Source organism: Streptopelia decaocto (genome assembly GCF_964273445.1).
Source record: "Streptopelia decaocto genome assembly, chromosome: 18".
Taxonomy (NCBI): domain Eukaryota; kingdom Metazoa; phylum Chordata; class Aves; order Columbiformes; family Columbidae; genus Streptopelia; species Streptopelia decaocto.
In genome coordinates this window covers 4,064,626-4,086,916 of record NC_138673.1, presented here as the reverse complement: position 1 = coordinate 4,086,916, position 22,291 = coordinate 4,064,626, and the positions used below count along the sequence as shown (strand labels likewise).

Genomic DNA, 22,291 nt, shown 5'->3' with positions numbered 1-22,291 from the left:
TAACAAATATTGCACAAATTACAAAGCAAAATAAATCTGAGATCATTCTAGACTACATCATGACATCACAAGTCTCTTCTGGGGCAAAAAGCTTAGAAAGAATCCTACCTGAAATAAAAGGTTTTGCCCAAATAAGGCAAACACAACAACTCCTCACTATTGTGTGATGTGCAGTAGAGTTTTGCTCATTGTGAATCATCCACCAGCTTCAATTTAATCAAAAATATTTAAGCTCTGAAATGAACTAATAAAACCCTTCATGCCATATTGAGAAATTAGATCCAGAAGCAGCCTATTCTAATGGATAACTGCTTTTCAAAAACACAATTACAATTATTTGTTTTCAGTTACAGCACCTTGGAGTGTTTACTAAATCCAGCGTGTAATTACTGCCATATAATAAGACTCTGAATACAAATAACATTATTATAATTGTTATCTCCAAGCCTCTGTGAAGATTTGGTATTTCTAGCATAAAGTCACAGCAAATAAAAGACATTAGTCAAGTTTCAAGTTGAACAAAGCTAACCGGATTATTTCCAAAACACTGGAGAAAGCAAATTTTAAGTAAAAAAAAAAAGGGATAACCACAAGTCTGTCAAAGCTCAGCAAAATAACTCCAAAAAAGTCCTTTCAGATACATTCTGAACACCACGTACTGTCCTGGTTTCAGCTGGGATCAAGTTATTTTTCTTCCTAATAGCTGCTATAGCAAGCGGTGAATGATTTCCTTGTTTTCCTTTGCTTGTGTGTGTGGCTTTTGCTTTACGTATTGAACTGTCTCTATCTCAACCCACAAGTTCTCTCAATTTTACTCTCTGATTCTCTCCCCCATCTCACTGCAGGGGGAATGAGCGAGTGGCTGCGTGAGGTTTATTGCCAGCTGGGGTTGAACCACAACACTTACCTGTCTGAAACCTTCCCAGATGACCTGCTGTCACCGTAAACTTATAACCCCACTCAGTGTTGCTCATGTCAGAAGTAAATCGGTAATAGAGTGTGTCTCCTGTGTACAAGGAAAGGAAGAAAATCCACATTACTTTGTTAAACTTTACTTAAAAGCAAAAGAACTCTCAAAAGGCTCAACTGTTTTACAATCAGGCAGTGGAACGTTCACGAAGTTCTTGTCATTGTAGCGTCTACAGCTTCACAAACACGGGGAATTAGCTGTAATGCTAAACAAAACACATCCTTACCTATGGTGCTCTGTAATATTAGATCTGGTTAACACTGACAATTCCCTTCTGTTCCATGAAAAATCCTATCACCCTGGGACAAGCATGCGAGCTTTCATCAGGAACCACAATTTCCAAAGTTACAAGAAGATGAAAAATTTTGAAAACATTTTTTAGGATTAAAAAAAAATAAATCTAAACCCCTGTTCCCCTTGTAATAAAGAAATGGAGTCACTGCTCTCTCCTACTCTGAGGAGTACTGATGGAACGATGCTGAAGGGAGTGGAGCATCTCCCGTGTGAGGAAAGGCTGAGGGAGCTGGGGCTCTGGAGCTTGGAGGAGACTGAGGGGTGACCTCATTCATGTTTATGGATATCTAAAGGGTGAGTGTCAGGAGGATGGAGCCAGGCTCTTCTCGGTGACAACCAGTGATAGGACAAGGGGCAATGGGTTCAAAGTGGCACACAAGAGGTTCCACTTAAATTTGAGAAGAAACTTCTTCTCAGTAAGGGTGTCAGAGCCTGGACCAGGCTGCCCAGGGAGATTGTAGAGTCTCCCACTCTGGAGACATTCGAAACCTGCCTGGACACCTTCCTGTGTAACCTCATCTGGGTGTTCCTGCTCCAGCAGGGGGGTTGGACTGGATGAGCTTTTGAGGTCCCTTCCAATCCCTGACATTCTGTGATTATGTGAGTCTTGAGAAATCCACCAAATGAAAAGCCCAGAATCCTTCAAATGTCTGGTTTCAGCTACAGCCTGCTCAGTGAAATCCAGAGCCTTAATCCAGACAGCCTTGGCTGGAACTGAAGTTTCACAAGGTGTAACTCAAGTTTCACAGCCAAGGCTGCTCTGAAACAATGGGCCTCAAAGTTCAGTTTCCTGGCAAACCTCTGTAATTATTTGGGAGGAAAAGGAGGACAGGAAGAAGTTCATAAAAATCCAAAATGTTTCTACAGAGCATACATTTGTTTCTAACCAGCACCTTGTAACACAGACAGCTTTTGCTAAGGAAGTTCCTAAATCTATTTACAGCTACTGACAGCACTTGAAGTCAAAAGCTTCCTGCAATGCCACAGCGCTCAGTGGGTTAAAACAATTTAACAGGAGAAGCAGGGACCATGGAGACCTTCAGCTACTGTGCTATCAAAACCTGCTTAGAGAATATACAGCCTGAAGCTGCCAGTCAAATGACTGATTTTTTTTCAGCTATGCTCTGTGGCAACAAGTGGAGACAAGGCATTGGCACACACTTCATGTGCTCTGAGCACTTGCACAGCACAGAGACTGGAGATAAGACTATCTGTTTGGTTTTTTCTTTATAAAAAAAAAAGAATGTGCTTCCTGTGGAAAGTAAGACAAGGCAGAAACAATACGAGTATCATGCAGAGCAAGGACTGTTTTTGGAACAGAATCAAGATCAAAATTTGTTTCCAGTAGCTAAGTGCATGCTTTGACTGCGGCGTGGAAAAAAAAGGTCAAGTAGCAGAACAACAGATAAGCCTGCTTTTAAGAAACAAATGCAAGAGCAGCGTGTCAGAGCAAACAGACTGGGACAAGAAAAGGAGAATTTTTTCCCCATACATCTCACGAACATCTGCATTTTATTGTCATCCTTCAGTGGTTTCTCCCAAGCATCCTAGATACCAGCAATATTCTATACATTTGCATGTTGAAACACGGCGTATTCACCTGGAAGCTCAAAATCATTCCATTTCTGCGGAGACCCGCTGAAGCTGTGCCGATCCTGCTGGAAATCACTGCTGCTGGACATGAGCAACTCATCGCAGCCTTCTTCTGTATTACACTGAGAGTCGAACTTGATTGAGAGGTAGATAGCACCGGGAATGTGAACTTTATCCTGAGAAATAAACACATATTACCAAGAAGCTACTTAACTTTCACCATACAAACAAGGGAGATACAACAAATATTGCAGCATCTCCATGTGGAACAAAAAATTCTTTGCTATTCTTATGGGAAACTAATTTAACAAAAGTAACGCATGGCCTATTGTTTGCATTAGCTGTTAAAAGTGTAAAAATTAATTGCTAGCAAAGCTTTGGTTTTTTAAAAGTGGTAATCACTGCTCACGTTGAGCTCATTGCCAGAACCTAAATGTCTTAAAAATAAAAATCTAAAGAGTCAGAACTGCAGGGAAAAGAACCTCCTAAGATTCCCAATTGCTTACCAAACTGTATTAGAAAAATCTTTTCCAACAATACCAAGAAAAGAGAATCAGAAACTGTTTGTGTCAGGAGAAAATAGTCTAAAATGAGAAATACAAGAGAGAAAGACTCCACTCCTAGCTTTCGTCTAACAGCACAAGGAAGTAACAGGCCAAATGGAACAGCCCTTTGGATCAAAAGGGAGAAATTAAGACTTCAAACACATGCATAGTAAAAATGTTTAAGTAATGCACTTTTCACATGATTGAACTAGGACTACATTAAAGTGCCTTATTGAACACATCTCTTCACAGGGCAAGGCATCAGTCATCTGGCATCAGCCTCAAAAGCAAGACTGAACAGGTATTTCACAGGTGCTCCAGGCACAGAAGTCCCATGGCTACACACATGGAACACGGTGAGACTTCTGCTCCAACCACCTTGATGGTTTTCAGTCAGTCCTCAAGTCCTGCAAATCCACCGCACTGTGATACACGTACGATTTACCTCAAAATTAGTATTGTTGTTATAAGGATGTTTGGATTCGCGCATCTGGACTGCCATTCCGGGCTCCTCCATGAACTGGCACGCCGTCAGCGCCATCGTTCCCAGCATGTTCTCACTGCACCCATGCAGCACTTTCTGCAGAATCTGGGGAGAAGCAACATGTGATGTAAACACAATTTACTATCAAAACAATATTTACAAACACGCTGATGACTGACACAAGACTCATTTCTAGCCACGCAACGTTTTGGAAGAGAGAATCAAGCTACTAGCAAGAAACAAGACAAATTCACATATAATGTCTACAAATGTCCTCTCCATAAGTGCAGATTTTACTCTGTCCTCTGTTCCAGATCTTTCAGCCTTTATTGGATAAAAACATGAGAGCTATTACCTAGATCTGTTTCCACAAATGCTAGAATTGAGACTAATCCATAAAATAATTAACAGTAAACTAAACCTATAAACAACTTTGTTAACATCCTAAACAGACACCTCTACCTTCTATTCCTACTGGTTTTGATTTGAACAGGATGTGTCATATGTTTTAGTCTTCAAAACGTACAACTCCATGTATAAAAAGGAACAACACTAGCAAGAGCTGTGTCTCTAAAAACATGAAAAAATAGCATTTAGTCTATCAGGATGCACTAAATGATAATTCAAAAACATCTTAGTCTCCACTTTTTCTTATTTTTCAAAAGCACACAAAGGCTCTTAATGAGGAGTCCTGCTACTCAAGGCCCTTTCCAGGTCGTTACAGCAACCTACTACATGTCTTCACCTGCAGTTTTCTAACTCATATAAAACTTAATACTAGTTCAGACCAGAAGGTTCATCTCCAAATCAGCCAGAAGTGGATTTCTTGGGGAAACGGAGTTTAAAAAGCCTAGGCAGTATGCAGTATAGTTCCCTGAACGCGTTCTTTGCCTCCACGCACTTGCAGAATAGCCTAACGACAAAGGCTGTGCTTTTGTATTTAATACACCTTGACAGATATTTATTCTATCAGTTCATCCTGTTGTTTTCTTAACCTATATAAACACCCCGTGGCAACAATTTCAATGACATACTCTGTCAAGCCCCAGTTTCTTTCAGTTTGTTTTGGACCTGCCACTCATTACCTTAATCTGACACTCCTTTGTTTTCTTACTGGGAGGGTCAATGAATAATACTTGCTGTTAACTTTTGTATGCTGCTTAGTGGTTTGAAATTACAGAGAAACAGGAACAGACTTTGAAATTACTCCCCCTCCCTCAAGGCCCCCACAGGGCAAAGATCCAGGATAAAGAACACTAGCTGGTTCCTCACGCTAAAGTTATTCCATGGCCACAATAATCCCACTTTCTCCAGACCTCTTCCAGTTGTACTGCATCCTTCTTTTTTCTAAATGAGATGGGGAGTCAGATCACAGGCTGCAGTCCAGAAGAGAGCACACTGCTGGTTCAGTGGCATGCCAATGCCTTCTGCTTTATTTTTAATTCCTTCTTTGAAGATCCCCAGCACTTGATTTGCTTCAACTGCTGCAAAGCATTGAGCTGACATTTTCATTACAACATCCTATTATAATTCCAAGATCACTTCCATAATATACACATTTTGATCTAACAAAAAGCAGCTTTCAAAACAGACTGCCTATTTTACCATTTTCTCTATAAGATTTGTTTTCCCATGGAGCTCTTTCAGAACTGAAAGAGTTGTCTCCACAGAGCTAGCTTTCCCATGTTCTGTTAACAAAATCTGTACATTAAGACACTGACAGATTCCAACTGCTTCTTCAGAACAAATTTAAATTTTGGAGTTTCAATTTAGTTTAAAAAAAGGAACAGCAAGTATTTTCATTAGTCAGAGTCTCATGGCATGTAGGCACGGGGCTTGTTCACATGCATCAGTGAAATCCACTTACTTTTTCCCACAACTGCTTTTCTTCCAGCTGCATGAGCATGTCCAGGATGTATGTCATGTGGGCCGGGCCACTAAGATCGAGGATTTCCTCATTTATTGCCACATCATCTGGCCACTCGGCTAACAACGACGCCAGCACATGTCTGGCATAAAGAACAGCTGTTGCCTCATTGACGCGATACAGGTAATCCCTCACGGACTTTTTACTTCTAGAGTCCAGCTCTTTGTGCAAGAGTATTGAACTCTTGGTGCGACGCTGCTTGGCGTAGCTGAGCTGTAGGTCACTCTCCGTGTTGGTTATCAGTTTTTGGGCAACCGGATTGGTTTCTTCTGTCGCTTTATCACAGAGCACAGGTTTTGACTGCAAAAAAGGAGATGTAATTTTGAAAATAGGCTCTCAACAATTTACTTCCTTCTGTTTGGATATCTGGCCAGTCAATCAGACTGCAAGCTGAATTTACAAATTAATTTTGCTTTTACATATGGGAAATCAGATGCAGCAAAGAACACGAAAGTCTGATCTCTCACATACCTACAGGGACAGAATTCCTCAAAAAGACCGTTTATGTCAACAGACTTCACTATACACAGATACACTCATGACTGTACATATAAGGAGAAACAGCAAGTAGAATTATAACCTGAAGTGTTAATTTAAGCTGAACTACAGAGGTAAAGCAACAAAGTGCCACACTATTTGTGACCTTGGAATACAAGCATAGAATTAGGCAAGTTGGGAGGGACATTTGGAGACCATTTGGTCCAAATTCGACTTAAAGCTGAGCCACATTCAAAATGACATGAGGTTCCTCAAGGCTTTGTCCAGTTAAGTTTGGAGAATTTCCATGGGTGGATGTTTCACAGCCTCTGTATGAGCTGTTGTAAGGTCTAATTTTTTTTTCTTACAGTGATGTAAAATTACTTCAGGAAGTTCTTGATCCTGTTTGCTATGCAACCGATAGACAACTGTGGTGGTGATACCACACGGTCAGGAATCTGCACCCAAAATAAAGCAGAGAGCTGTGGGACCATGCTATGGAATGCAAAGCCTCAAGCTTCCAGGTGTAGCATCTGCTTTACAAGACAAATTAATTGCTTCCTTGTTCTGCTGAAATTACTGTAAGATAACAATAATATGCTAAACCAGAAACACTTATGGCATAAGCTTACAGTAATTAGATACAATCTCTCTTGTATAAGGAGAGGAAATTACAGTTTGCAATCACAATTTGTTTTCCTGAGCTGAGAATCAAGTTCCCTTACTTCCTTAAGGAAGAAATTACAAGCAAGAAATACTTGCTTCTTGTACCTGCTCATTTGTTTTGACATAAAACATTAACAGATTACTTGAGATGTTAAAAAAAACCCCTCAGGTTTGAAGTTACTAAACAAAACTGAAGTTACTCAAGGCCTAAATTGATTATTTCACAACTGCTCCTTTTTGTGGAGATGTACGTACCAAACAGGGTAAGATGATCATATCTGTATCTACTGCTTTTGAACTCTGCTCCTCCAACCTCAAGCGCTTGCTGGGTTGCCATTTCTGAGCCAGCGTTCGGATCCTCTCATCTGTTGTAATTACATCTCCATCAAACCTTAAAAGAGGCAAAAGAATAAAATAATGTGTCTGGAAAATAACGCAAACTAAATTAGTGCAATTAAATGCAAATTAAACCTTTCCACCTGTTTTAGAAAGGTTCATTAAACTCTACCTATTTTTATCAAATAGTATTAACTAGTTTTAAATGTTGTAAAACTAGTGGCTCTACAACATGCTGTGATACTAGAAGCCACATGTAAGCTCTCCAATAGTAGATCTTCATATGGGAGTTATCATATTGAAAAGAACGTGCAATGTGTTTCAGAAGATGGTGACTTGTATCCATAAATACAACTTAGTGGGAGTTTATTTCCTTACTTTTTCACACATGAAAACCAAAACATATCCTTGGAACAATTTCTATTTGGCACGTATTAGATTTTAGGTTACCACCCACATCTAGTAACGTTGTTTTCCTGCTGGACCCAGTCTTTCACATACCTCTTTTGAACTTCCAGGAAAAAAGAATCTGTTCTTTTCATTTGCAACTCATACATGGCTCGAAGAATATGGAGAGGTGCGTTAAGTGCATCATGTGTCATCTGAAGAAGAAGAATTAAAAAAACATAAATCAAAATAAAGACATTGCAAGTGAAAATGAAAAATGAGTTTCTTTCAGGATGCGCTAGGCATTATTTTCCCACCTATCACAGAAGTAGAGAATGAATGAACCTAATATCTGCATTTGTACAGCAATTTTGTAGTGTTCACTACCTAGTTCTAGTTTATTTCCTTTAGGTAACAATACATTGGGCAGGGAACAATGTAATGAAATATAACAAGGGCAAGTGTAGAGTCTTGCATCTGGGTAGGAACAACCCCAGGTTCCAGTATAAGTTGGGGAATGACCTGTTAGAGAGCAGCGTAGGGGAAAGGGACCTGCGGGTCCTGGTGGACAGCAGGATGACCATGAGCCAGCACTGGGCCCTTGTGGCCAGGAAGGCCAATGGCATCCTGGGGTGGATTAGAAGGGGGGTGGTCAGTAGGTTGAGAGAGGTTCTCCTGCCCCTCTGCTCTGCCCTGGTGAGACCACACCTGGAATATTGTGTCCAGTTCTGGGCCCCTCAGTTCCAGCAGGACAGGGAACTGCTGGAGAGAGTCCAGCACAGGGCAACAAAGATGCTGAAGGGAGTGGAGCATCTCCCATGTGAGGAAAGGCTGAGGGAGCTGGGGCTCTGGAGCTGGACAAGAGGAGACTGAGGGGTGACCTCATTAATGTTTACAGATATCTAAAGGGTGAGTGTCAGGAGGATGGAGCCAGGCTCTTCTCGGTGACAACCAATGATAGGACAAGGGGTAACGGGTTCAAACTGGAACACAAAAGGTTCCACTTAAATTTGAGAAGAAACTTCTTCTCAGTAAGGGTGACAGAGCCTGGCCCAGGCTGCCCAGGGAGGTTGTGGAGTCTCCTTCTCTGCAGACATTCCAACCCGCCTGGACACCTTCTTGTGTAACCTCATCTGGGTGTTCCTGGTACAGCAGGGGGATTGCACTGGATTATCTTTCGAGGTCCCTTCGAATCCCTGACATTCTGTGATTCTGTGACATGGAAATCACACACCCATATTCATTAAATTTAAAAGAATAACTGCTATATAAACTACTAACTATTATATGCAACTAGCAAATTCATAGTAACTTTGATGGAGGTAAAATTAAGTTTAAGTACCAAGAAGCATATTTTGGTGGCTTCATCCAAACCCTCCAGAGGATCAAGTTTGTTCTGCTCTAAATCAACAGGACCAACAACAGTTTGCTCCACATCTTGATCTTGTTCCCTTTCTTCCAATTCAGAATCTTCACGTTCAGCCAGGGAACTGATCTCTTTCTTTGAGGAATACAGCATTATTGACAAAATCTACAGAGAAAAAAGGTAGCATATGGTGTGACAGCTGTAGATATTATTAGGGTATCTGCAACTAGCATTTTTTAAGAACATTATAAGACTTGGACACTGCTTAACATGTTATTCTAAAAAGAAACAGTACCTAAAAAAATGAAGAAAATCCCAAAACACAAACCCACCATTTCCCACGTAACTTTTCTTACCTCCAAGTCTCTGAGAAGCCAGGTCTTGCTGAAGCCGGTTCCTTTGCTGCATTTCTTCACTAGAAGCTTGAGTAAACCAGACTGAAGAAAGGCAGCTTGGATCTCCTTAAATCCATGAATCTACAAACACAGACACACAATTGAATAAGTAAAAAGGGCACAATGCATTACCAAGCTCGCAAGGCCTTATCACGCAGCCTCAGATAAACTTCCTGCCCAGATGAACTACGCTGAGAATCTTTTTTCTTTCGTTTCCCTAAAAACCCTTAAAATACAAATCCCCACTTCAAATACCTTAAGAGTATCATCTATGACACACAGTAGTAACTGGATATCTGCTTTGATCTGACAGTCCAAAAAAATACAGATCCCTGCTTCAGATACTTCAAGAGTAAGAAAAGGGGCAGGTGAGCTTCAGTCCATAAAGTGTTATCCCTACAAATTTCTTCTTCAGCTTTCATAGTCATCCCTCACAGAGGAAAAGTGACCCAACTTTCACCTCAGACTCACAAATATTTAAAGCCCAGCAACATTTTCAACCTGCTGCAGAGGGGGGATAAGAAGAGCCAGATGTGACAGAAATGACCTTGTGTTAGTGCCCCAATGTGCTTAGTCAATACCCAAGTTCCTGTAGCACAAGGCAGAATATGAACTTCTATTTATTATATTCTACATGTCAGGCAAAAGATACCTTAAGTGTTCTGTAAAGACCCTTCAGAGCAAGTGACAAGACCCAAGTTGCTTCCACGGCCTCAGCATAGCTGCTGTCCATGCTGGTTTGCAGAAGGTGGGTGGATATCAGAACAAAGTGCTGGAGGTACTGCCTGAGCTGGGTCTGGGAATCACTGCCCTCCTGGCCACATTTCTGAATCAACTGATAATCCTTCACTGCAAGAAAGAGAAAACATAACCCACTAAGGTCATTTAAAATGCAAAATCATCTCTTACCAGTAGATACGAGTCAGCTGAGACATGAAGATGATCCATACGTGAAGTACTTTCTAATAATGGTCTTGTACTAAAATTATCTCAGATTCATTGAACGGTCAAGAAACTATTTCATGTTTCAATGCAAGTTAAAAAAGCCCCTAAGTAACTTCTGGCAACACCTGATTGTCTGCACATATTTGCACATAAACAGTACAGCATACCAAGCAGTCCATGTTGTCTTTTACAGTTAAAATGGGGAAAATTCTGACCTGAAATTGATATGGTTTTGGGTATCCATAAGAAACTGTAAGAAAATACTCTGCAATTCTTTGATAAAATAAAAATGTCACAGAACCTGTTTTTCTCTTTCGGGTTTTGATGTCTACTATAACTGCCCTGTTTTTCTCCGTGAAATGCTTCAGGATGATCACGTTGTGTGGCTCGTTAGCATTATCCATGTACACAGAACGAGTCCCCATACACAGCACCTGAAATCGCAGCAAACTTTCAGTTATGCTTTGCAATACTTATTTGTAAATACACAGTTCTCTCTTATGTTGGCTACATTTACTTATACTTTATATTGTACTTTTTAGCTGGCAAATCTGCTCACTGCCAGGTGTTTGCTGATCTTTAGCAAATAGCAGTTCCTTTCTATAAAAGAAATGCCTACAACGAAGAACTTAATGCTACCTAGGCAATATATCAGAGTTATGACTATTATGAGTGACACTGGTTTATTTTGCTTGTATAAAAAGCCCTTTTCAATACTCATACTAAGCTGGTTTTGTCACGGTAGTTACAAGAAGCACTTCAAGAAATACAAGGCAAAACCAGCTACATTATTCTTCATTAAATAAACATTAATCGTGTGCAAGTGGAAAGATGTGAACTCTGACATACACCATGTTGTGACAGTTTATAATGGCTGTCCCAAATGGATGAAATCCATAGTGTTTAGAAATACAAACCTAAAAGCTCTAACCAATTTCGCTTCCTTTAGTATCAATAGGCCACTTACCTCAGGAAACCCAACCAGCACCAATAAAGTGAAGATATTGGTGTGCTTTAGCTGGAAGGGGAGCTGCTTAATGCAATGGTCAGTGAAAGCAGCGATCACATTGTGCCACTGCGCAGAGGAGTTCAAAGATCGAAGAATATCTGCCATGGAGCTTGCCCAGTCCAGACCTACACGACTGGAAAGCAAGAGCAGTTGGTATTAGGAGGGCTGACCTCAGACTTACCTGAAATGATTTTTCCTCAAGACAGCATATCACCGTTAGTCTGTCACAGCTACAGCTTTCACATAATTATACAACTGTTTTTCCAAAAATTTGAAGCTTTCATGCCAGCTGACACATGAATTCTGTTTTGTTTTCGTCATGAGAGCATAAATAATACTCTGTTTTCTTAAAGGGTTTGCAGTCCCAAATCAAGGTGAGCCTGAACACTGTCACCTCTAATTCCTAATGTTAATTCAGAGCTCAGAAGTTCTATGCACAACAGCAAGTGGTTTATTTCCTACATACATGACTACCTGCACCCCCTCTGTGGACTACACAAATAATCTAGAGACTGGTCTCCTTGCTCTAAAGTTAATCTTTGAGAAACTCCTTTCCTTCAGCTGATCCTCTGCCTTTGAATTTCATATGTTTTTCTATTAGTTTATGAACCTTCCCTGTAAAACATAGCTACAATCAAAAATAACACTTTCATATTTAACAGGCATGACATTAGAGTGCTTAAGAGCTTTCTCAAGATCTCCAAAATGGAACATCTGCCCTGCTCCTCCTTGCTGCTTTCAGTGCAATTTTACTACACAAAAATCTCTCTAATACTCTTACATAAAAGGGTCAGATCCAGAACTTGGCACTGGTGACTGTTAACACATGACACACTCTGCACCTTTCCCAAGTCACACAAGAGATATGCAACTGAATAGGAGAGAATTAATGTCATATCAAAGAAAATTTAAATAATAGGACTGTATTTTGGTTTTCCTCAAAGTCTCCACTTTCCAAAGGTTACTTTTTCTACCATAACATGCTACATAGCTAGAGCACAGGAAATTAAGCCACTATTCAACAGACTGCCTTCTTTTGGAAGGAAATCAAGTGATTCTCACTGCAACAAGGGCTGCAGATGCTAAGCCCTTCCCACAATCAGGGTGCAGGTTTAATTGACTTTCTGTTAAAAAGGCTCTATGCAAGAGGTACACACAAAAGAGTATTGGTCAGAGAGTAGTTTGAATATTAAATAGTTTGAAATTAAAAAGCACCTGTCTAAACACACAGCTCCTAGACTGAAGAGAAGATGAGTTGTCTTCCAGCCGTCTGGCATTGCAGACCCATCTCCCGCTGCAAACAAATTGTGTTTGGCTGACAAAACTTTGGCCACCGCAGCGTCCACTTCTGCAGGCATAAGCCTCAGGATTAACTGGCCCAGAAGTCCCAGTGTTAAATGGTAAGTTTCATTTAGGTGGCCAGCATTTGAGATTACAACTTGAAACATCAGTGGAAGGATCTGCTCCAGGTTAATCAAAGACATTGTGGAGCCCTATGGAAAAAGAAAAATGTCAGTAAGGAAGGGAAAGAAAACAAAACTTTTAGCCAAAGTCACAGCACATATAAAAAGCTTCTGTTTTAGTGTTCTTTCAAATGGGACAAAAGGAAATGAGAAACCAGGTTCCTGTTTCTGTTGTTGACCGGTTAAGCTGACCTGACGCATAAACCTAAGTTGATGGTTTAAGCATTGCAGCTGTCAGAGAGTTAAGACAGACTGATCTACAGATAAATGAAAACTCCCTTCCCACTCCTCCCACCCAAGAACAAACCCTTGCCATTCCTTAATAATGTGAAATGTTCTAAGACATTCTGATTCACATTTTATATCATGTAAGCAAAAAGAACCCATCTCCCACAATTAATTCGCTATGAATTTTATGCATTTTCCTGGTGACACCAAGAAAAATAAACAGACTGAAAGTAAAAAGAACTGACTGATTTGAAAGGTGGTAACATAGCCGCCAGCAGTCCTAGAATCCTCTTCTGAGAGCATTCAGCAAAAACTTGTTCCTGGCTAGGCATTATAACCTTCTCTGCTTGCTTCTGGGCTGAATCTTCTGAGAGGTAGTCATCTGCTTTTTAAATTAAAACAAAAGAAGAAAATCCCCAAAATGACATTAAAAAGAAAATAAATGAGCGACAGCTTCATTTTTAAAATTACAACCTAAGCATAAAAAAAAAATATATATATATATATATATATAAGAATTTGAAAAGCAAGTCTTTATAGAAGTGTACAAAAGATAGCAGATAAAAAGATTTATAGCATCTATTAAAACATAAAGGACAGTACTACGGACAGGCCATTTTACTATTGTGATTCTAATACTAGTCATTAACAGAATAAGACACATCTGGTTCCAAGTCCATAAGAACAGAGAATCAAAAAAATCACAGCACGTCAGGGATTGGAAGGGACCTCAAAAGCTCATCCAGTGCAATCCCCCCATGGAGCAGGAACACCCAGATGAGGTTACACAGGAAGGTGTCCAGGCGGGTTGGAATGTCTGCAGAGAAGGAGACTCCACAACCTCCCTGGGCAGCCTGGGCCAGGCTCTGGCACCCTTACTGAGAAGAAGTTTCTTCTCAAATTTAAATGGAACCTTTTGTGTTCCAGTTTGAACCCATTACCCCTTGTCCTATCACTGGTTGTCACTGAGAAGAGCCTGGCTCCATCCTCCTGACACTCACCCTTTAGATATCCGTAAATATTAATGAGGTCACCCCTCAGTCTCCTCTTCTCCAGCTCCAGAGCTCCAGCTCCCTCAGCCTTTCCTCACATGGGAGATGCTCCATTCCCTTCAGCATCTTTGTTGCCCTGCGCTGGACTCTCTCCAGCAGTTCCCTGTCCTTCTGGAACTGAGGGGCCACAACTGGACACAATATTCCAGGTGTGGTCTCCCCAGGGCAGAGTAGAGGGGCAGGAGAACCTCTCTGACCTACTGACCACCCCCTTCTAATCCAGCCCAGGTACCATTGGCCTTCCTGGCCACAAGGGCCCAGTGCTGGCTCATGGTCATCCTGCTGTCCCCAGGACCCCCAGGTCCCTTTCCCCTACACTGCTCTCTAATAGGTCATTCCCCAACTTATACTGGAACCTGGGGTTGTTCCTACCCAGATGCAAGACTCTACACTTGCCCTTGTTATATTTCATAATCTTTTACCTGTTGGAGAAACATTATCATCCCCAGACAAGTCTGACTCTTGTCTCAAAACAGCTTTCTTTGTGAAGACAGCTTTGCTTTCACTTCCTTGTGGTCCTACTTTATCTTCCACAGGAGACTGGATTGCATTGCAAACATCTTCTTTCCCCTAAAGTTAAAACAAAGGCACTAAAAGTTTAACATCTGCAGAAACAACCATGGAGAGAAACCCTCAGTCATCTGCATTTGAACATATTTTTTCCCTGAATATCAAAACCTTTTATTGTTTAAGAATTTATTGATATAAATATATCTTAAGCTTCCATGCAGTGAAAATACATTTTTCTGTTTTGCTTGTATCTCTATGCATAAATTATCACACTGTAATAGTTTTATACACTGTATAAAACTGTAGAAAGCTTGTTCTCCTGACTTAACAGCACAAACAACTAGGGGAATGACAACCCTTTCAGAAAGAATGTCCTTTGGCCCTTCCCTCCAACGCTTTTGTGAATCAGTTGCCTGCCAGATCATGAGGTGAGACCTTTGCTTTTCATCAGCTGGACCTAAAAAAAATGAAGCAACCAACTGCAGTCCCCTTGCCCCTCAAATTTTCCCTACAAGTGAAATCATTACCATCCGTTATTTCAGTTGCATGGTCAGAATAGGATGTTTAAGCTCCTGAAGAACACACAACTAACTGATATCAGGGATTCTGTAAATAACAGTACTTACATTATAATGCATAAAAGCGCCTGTGCGTGGTTTCTCATCTCCTCCCTTCCCTGTGTTATCACCAGCATGACTTTTTGGAGCATCATCTGTGGGAGGGCTGACTGAGACAGTGTCGTTCTCCGAGAAGGATTCACCTTCTGGTAACATGCAGAGGAGAGCTAAATTTTTCAGACCTGAAAGTAAGAAAGTTATAAAAGCTCTTCAGCTGTTGAGTGGCAAGAAGGGCAACAAGCAGAACTGAAGCATTTTGAAAGACAACTGCAAACGTCTTTTGAATGTCAACTCCATCAAAGATGTTCCCCATCATGTTCACTTAATTATGTAGTTCCATTAAACAATATTGCGAAGAACAGGCAGTGGCATTTTCAACTTCAAGAAGACACCATCAGGGTAGGAGTATTAATTAATTCAAGAAAGTGTTAGAGATACCTCCCAACAGTGTAAATTATGAAAGGTAAATGAAGTTTGTCTTAGCTTTTAATCCTCTGACCACTTAAATATTTATACAATAAAACTGTACATTAAAAACAAGCAGTTTAAATCACGAGTACACATAAGTATTTGGTGGTGGTGGTGGTATTTCAGCTGTATTGGAGCTACTCAAAAAGAGCACCAGTAAACTTATTTGAATTTGAGTCTAGAATTTTTCATGTATTCAACACTGGTCTCTATTGTATCACCCAATTTTCTGTAGTAGATCCAAGTTCACAGAAATCCTCATTTCCAGACAAACAGACATCATTCCCAGAAACTTATCTCACACCTCAAATAAGGTTCAAAAACTCTTGCCAAGAGGTGCAGAACAAAAAACATCTTCCAACAAGTTATTTGCTTTCTTTCAAGTCCTTCAGGTGTCAGTGACGTGTTAGTAACAGGACACAAAGTTATACTGACCGGCCCCTTTGCAACATCCAAGAAGGAAAAAAAGAAAAAAATACAACCAAAGAGTTGCCAAGCTGTCTTCAGTATTTACGTAAGCATAAAATAAATTGTCTCCAATCCCTATTTTCCATGTTCCACCAACGCTAAACGACACTTGTTTCTACATTTGCTTTCTACATAAACAGTTATTCTCAGTGAAGTACACAGTAGCTTCCCCTTTCCTTTGGAAACTTCCAAGTGAGTAATCACAGACTTTTCGGACGCTTGCTGGGCAGCATTGTCTCGGTGAAAGAGGAGCTGACTCACCTTTTCCGTGCTGGGCTTTCAGCAAGCAGTCTCCGATGAGCTGGATGCACTGATGCTGCAGGACTCTGGCATGACCGAGGACCTGCGAATCTAATTTCTCTCCTTCCACCTCCTCCCCATTTGCCAGATCCGCACTGTAGAGAGTTAAAGCTGCAAACAACAGCCAGGAATAGTTGTGGACATAGGGTTGGATGAGCCTCTGTCGGTCACTGATGCGAATAGTCACCATGGGATACACAGTGATGCTGTGAGTGGGCAAGTGGCTGAAAGAAGAAGGAATTTCATTTTGAAATGCAGCTGCTTTCTCGCTAACCAATGCAGTTAGTAAAACATGACAGCTTTACAAAAAACTATGAAAAAAACAACACATTTCAGAGGTTGAAACTGTAGATCTTCAAGTACTGTAAACTATCAGAGCCTCGCTGACTTCAACAGTGCTTGTTTAAAAGAACTTGAACTTTCACAAGAGCTCCTGCTCTAGAAATGCAATTTTTTTAAGATCTTTCATGTCAAGCACCAAAACTGACGTTGCCCAACCACAGCACCATCCACTTCTTCTGTCATTCGGGGCTGATAACTCTCTTTCTGCAACTCTCACAGCCATGGCTAGAAAACAATTGCTACTAAGTTACTTCAGAGGTTGGGGCAGGTTTCCAAACCACAGAAATTTTTGCTGAACTGGTCCTATATTTGCTACGTTTCTCCAAAGGACATCAACTAGATGTTCTGATGTGGGGCACAACTTTGTAGAAAGTAACACAAGAATGACAGATTGGACTTGGTTGCTAACTATTGCTTTTCTGCCAAGTGAAGCAGGGGAAACAAAAATGACATCTTGAATACCTGTCGGAATATTTCTTTGCGGAATAGCATCCATAGCAAAGGTCAAAGTCATCACACACGTTGCAGTTCATTCTCCGACCTATGATAACTCCTTGGCAGTGATCACAGGCGTACTCCATGTTAACCATTTCATGGTCATCCTCGTGACCTTTGGGTTTAACTCCACCTGTAAAGAAATATTTTAAGATTTCCCTGTAGATCCTTTTTGATAAAGGATCTTTCTTGTTGTCAAGTTCACATTCAGATTAGGAAAAGCTAAACATTTGTAAAATTTCCAGAAGAAAAGTCTTTCCCTTTATTTTATGTATAATTCAGCAGATGCTATTTTACCTTTGAGTACAGGGTTTTGAGTGTTTTTCTAAAATGATTCTTACCAAGAAAACAAGTTTTACACAGATCCATGTCATTGCACTGCAGACAGCGGTAGCGATGCCACGGTGCAATTTCATCACAGCCATCGCAGGATATGTCCACGTTCAACAGGTCGCAGTAACGAGCAACAAACATGTGCATCTAGAGCAATAAATGGACACAATTTACTTGAGAATTATTTTCCAGCTTTGAGAAAGCTCTTTTTAGACAGAAAGAAGAACACTTCCCATTCCAAAAAAAGGAAGGGGATCTTTTCATCATATTAGACTTTTGAAGGCCTACAGGGAGCCAGGGATCCAGCTCATGAATAACCAGTTTAAGCCAGATTCTTTTCTCCCCGTTAGGCTTTTAAAAGTCTCCTGTTTGGCCCTTTGGCAGATAAATAAGCAAATCATGAGGTCACCTTTCTCTGCTTCTCTGGGTCAGCTTGAGCTATCTTTTCGTACCAGGCCTCAAACATCACATCCTGACATTCATCCATCCACTCGCAGTTCTGCTTGTAGTCTGCAATTTCATCTTCTTCACTCCACTGACTAAAGGAAAAGCAAGCGCAAAATCACGTTTGAATGCTTCCCTCTAATATAAATAGGGATATATATATATATATATTTTTTTTTTTTAAAGAACAAAGCGGTATAACATGCTAATAAAAACAGAATTGTGAGAACTCCAGTTCACTTGGTTAATAAATGAGCACACAGACACCTGCTTCTTAACTCTGTGACAAGTCCATAAATATATATGGGGAGCCATAGTGCAAAACCAGAAAATCCAAACTGCTTTTGCTAATGCTGGCAGATCAGCTGAGACGTTTTAAAAGCTTTTTGGCCCTCACATTTGCCATTTGCAAGAAGTACAACCACTATGAAACTGCAACATTCAGGTGTTAAAAACATTTGGTATTTATCAAGACACAAACCAGCATTATCTCCCTCCTGCTACATTGCTAAACAGGTGAGGTGTTCCAGCACTAATCACATTAAAGATAAAATTTTAAGTTTTTGAACTAGCAATGCTAGTTAAGCCCTTGTATACTGGCCAAAATTATACCACACTTGTTAATAGTACTTTTACTGCTTGTTCCAGCACAAAGTGCAGGAGCCTTGCTTGAAAAAAACTGGTATCAATAGTTAGTGCCACATGAAAGCTGTGTTACTCCTGACTCACCAAATGACACTGTCATGGACACTTATGTTTTCTTGTGATGTAGTCATAAGAAGCTGTGGTAACTGAATCTCAACAAAGAAGGAAAGATCGCTCGGCTCCCAACTCATATCCAAAAAGTGAAGGAGAGTTGTCTGCACACACGATAAGGCAGGAAGCAACGATCTAAATAAAAACACAAGACAACAAAACATGACGGCTCTAACCTCAAACTGAAGTAGTCTGTTCGGGGAGTAAATGTAAAACAACCACTATACACTGGCTTCCAGGCTTTACTCTGCATTAAATTAACTATGTGGCAGAAATTCAGGTTTACTGTGGCATAAGCTTACACAATTTAGCAAGAAGAAGAGCCAACACAATTTGAAATAAAGATTGTGTCCTTTATGGATCCAGTTGAGACAGAGCTTAGGCAATAAGTCAAGGTTTTAACACTGAGAAATTTATTGTGCATTCCTGCGTAGTAGTAATAAAAAGCTAACATGGCATTTTTGATCACAAGATCAAGGCTCCTTATTTAGTTCTGCAAAGTACAGTTAAATTTGATTGAGGCAGTAAACAATAAACAACAAATGAGAAGGGAGGAGATGAAGAAGAACAGGAAAAAAAAAACAAACTCAAGTAATACAATCGACGTACTGTACCTGTCATTAATAGTACTAAATCCCTTCACAGAATTCACCAGGAACAAAACAAGCTGATAGTAGGACTCACGAATCTCTTTGTGTAGCTCAGCACCACAGCCTTCCAAGTTTCCAAAGTAGCTAGAAATTAAAGAGTCAGTTTAGTAGCCTAGAATTCATTGTTACATTTAAGGTAGCGTGCTCGTGGCACTAACAATAGAACCTTCCTTCAAATTAAAAAGGTGCTTTACAAAAATCTAACCAAGATCTTAAAGGAAATCAGTGTGCTGCAAGATGAGCACAAAAGGCTCTTGACAAGTGAGAAACCAGCCGACAGAGTTCCAACACTGTCCACAAACACGACAGAAATCCCACTGAAGTTCATGAACCAGAACGGCAGTGTTAGCTCCTGCTTTGAGATAGCTCTTTCTAGTTGCAACTAATATTTGGAAAAAAGACCCCTTCAAATTATCTTACCTTACTTAGAACAACAACTGCACATACACACAGCCGATATGACTTTTTTGTCTCTCTTTTCTGTGTGTACAGGCACGCCCTGTAACTGGTACGTAGCTCACAGCACTGCAGACCCTGGCTGGCACGTCCATCACTTTAGCCCCTGGCACACAAGTGAAATACACCACCCCACCCTAAAATTTATCTTCTATCACATCCAAAGTTGGGACAATTCATGAACATGCAAATAGCTGACTAACAAGATCTAACATGCACCATTCTTGGAAGTTAATTCATCTGCCAGATAGGTATTATGTTAATTTACAAAAATTCTAAAGATACAATGCTACATAACTAATTACAAGCTAAATGGGCTAGATCACTACAGCTTTACAGGATGAGAAAGAAACCAATCTAGAATTAGATAGGAATTTCAACTAAAGCAATAACTGAAGACCCTACAATGTTTTTGAGTTTGTTGTGATCTGGTTGGAACTGTAAAGATGTTTCTAGGTGTCCAGACTGTGATTCAACCACGTGGTAACTACTGGGATGAATAACTGTGAAACTAAGTCCCACTTGAAAACAATAATTGATTTTTTTTTTTTAATGAAGCACCCAAGATACACATAGTAGCCTAAAAACTAATCGTCATGTCATATTTTTATCATCCATGTGAATTAAAAAGCAGTAACTTTCTACCATTTTCAGTTTACATGACTGGGAGAACACAGGGACTAAGACACATGGCTGAGACTTGTATAAATAATTACTTACTTAGTAAAATCTTTCTGACAGGCTAGAAGTTCTAAGAGGAAAAGTACACACGGTGGAAGAAAACAGTGTGGCTGTCCAAGGGAGCTTAGGCACCGCCGGATTGTCTTGAGCACTTCCAGAATAGCCTGCCCTTGGCATCTTCTCAAAGCAAGAACCTTTAAAACACTAAGAAGAGCAGAAAACATCTATGAGGACTTCAAAACATTGTGCTTAAAGTAACCCAAATAAATCACAGCCAAGAATTACTTGACTAGTTAAACATAAGTTTGGTATTTAAATTTTCTGGTGTATTTCAGCAGTGGTGTATTGCAGTTGGAGTGGGTGATAAACTTTCAACTGGAATCCAGCACTTCCTCCCCCAGTCCACATTTGAGAGACAAGCTGAGACTTGGAAATCTGTCTTTTGATTTACATTTTCAGGAGACCAGGTAATTCAATAAAAGGTGCAACTACTCTACATTTGGTATCAAGGGTTACTAGTACTGCTGTACCATATCACAGAATCACACAATGTCAGGGATTCGAAGGGACCTCGAAAGATAATCCAGTCCAAAATCCCTGCCAGAGCAGGAACACCCAGATGAGGAAGGTGTCCAGGCAGGTTTGAATGTCTCCAGAGTAGGAGACTCCACAACCTCCCTGGACAGCCTGGGCCAGGCTCTGTCACCCTCACTGAGAAGAAGTTTCTTCTCAAATTTAAGTGGAACCTTTTGTGTTCCAGTTTGAACCCACTACCCCTTGTCATATCATTGGTTGTCACTGAGAAGAGCCTGGCTCCATCCTCCTGACACTCACCCTTTAGATATCTGTAAACATGAATGAGGTCACCCCTCAGTCTCCTCCAAGCTCCAGAGCCCCAGCTCCCTCAGCCTTTCCTCACACGGGAGATGCTCCACTCCCTTCAGCATCTTTGTTGCTCTGCACTGGACTCTCTCCAGCAGTTCCCTGTCCTTCTGGAACTGAGGGGCCACAACTGGACACAATATTCCAGGTGTGGTCTCACCAGGGCAGAGTAGAGGGGCAGGAGAACCTCTCTGACCTACTGACCACCCCCCTTCTAATCCAGCCCAGGTACCATTGGCCTTCCTGGCCACAAGGGCCCAGTGCTGGCTCATGGTCATCCTGCTGTCCACCAGGACCCCCAGGTCCCTTTCCCCTACGCTGCTCTCTAATAGGTCATTCCCCAACTTATACTGGAACCTGGGGTTGTTCCTGCCCAGATTCAAGACTCTACACTTGCCCTTGTTATATTTCATTACATTCTTCCCTGCCCAACTCTCCAGCCTGTCCAGGTCTCTGGACGGCAGCACAGCTTCCAGTGTCAGCCACTCCTCCCAGGTGGTGTCATCAGCAAACTTGCTGATAGTGCACTCTATTCCCTCGTGCAAATCATTGATGACTATAATGCATAACATAGGCCCCAGTACTGACTCCTGAGGCACTGCACTAGATACAGGCCTGCAACGGGACTCTGCCCCATTGACCATGACTCTCTGGCTTCTTCCCTTCAGCCACTTCGCAGTCCACCTCACTACCCGCTCATCCAGACCGCACTCCCTCAGTTTAGCTGTGAGGATGCTGTGGGAGACTGTGTC

The 22,291-nt window shown here is 40.9% G+C and overlaps 1 protein-coding gene across 2 annotated transcripts in view; it reads right to left on the bottom strand.

Moving 5' to 3' along the window:
* ZZEF1 (zinc finger ZZ-type and EF-hand domain containing 1) overlaps positions 1-22,291 on the bottom strand; it is a 58,811-nt gene that overhangs the window by 6,233 nt on the left and 30,287 nt on the right. Inside the window, exons 30-51 of one of the 2 annotated variants that reach the window (XM_082068810.1) lie at positions 20,697-20,861; positions 19,485-19,604; positions 18,844-19,005; positions 18,080-18,209; positions 17,679-17,817; positions 17,305-17,470; positions 16,462-16,724; positions 15,274-15,446; positions 14,560-14,707; positions 13,331-13,470; positions 12,610-12,887; positions 11,353-11,527; positions 10,687-10,819; positions 10,093-10,289; positions 9,402-9,521; positions 9,022-9,210; positions 7,794-7,894; positions 7,212-7,347; positions 5,754-6,113; positions 3,848-3,991; positions 2,865-3,033; positions 908-1,006 (exon numbers count right to left, since the gene is read on the bottom strand). In XM_082068810.1, coding sequence (XP_081924936.1) covers positions 908-1,006; positions 2,865-3,033; positions 3,848-3,991; positions 5,754-6,113; positions 7,212-7,347; positions 7,794-7,894; positions 9,022-9,210; positions 9,402-9,521; positions 10,093-10,289; positions 10,687-10,819; positions 11,353-11,527; positions 12,610-12,887; positions 13,331-13,470; positions 14,560-14,707; positions 15,274-15,446; positions 16,462-16,724; positions 17,305-17,470; positions 17,679-17,817; positions 18,080-18,209; positions 18,844-19,005; positions 19,485-19,604; positions 20,697-20,861 — 3,707 coding nt within the window. The remainder of the gene's footprint in view (positions 1-907; positions 1,007-2,864; positions 3,034-3,847; positions 3,992-5,753; positions 6,114-7,211; positions 7,348-7,793; positions 7,895-9,021; positions 9,211-9,401; positions 9,522-10,092; positions 10,290-10,686; positions 10,820-11,352; positions 11,528-12,609; positions 12,888-13,330; positions 13,471-14,559; positions 14,708-15,273; positions 15,447-16,461; positions 16,725-17,304; positions 17,471-17,678; positions 17,818-18,079; positions 18,210-18,843; positions 19,006-19,484; positions 19,605-20,696; positions 20,862-22,291) is intronic. The other variant, XM_082068811.1, reaches the window with a different exon arrangement.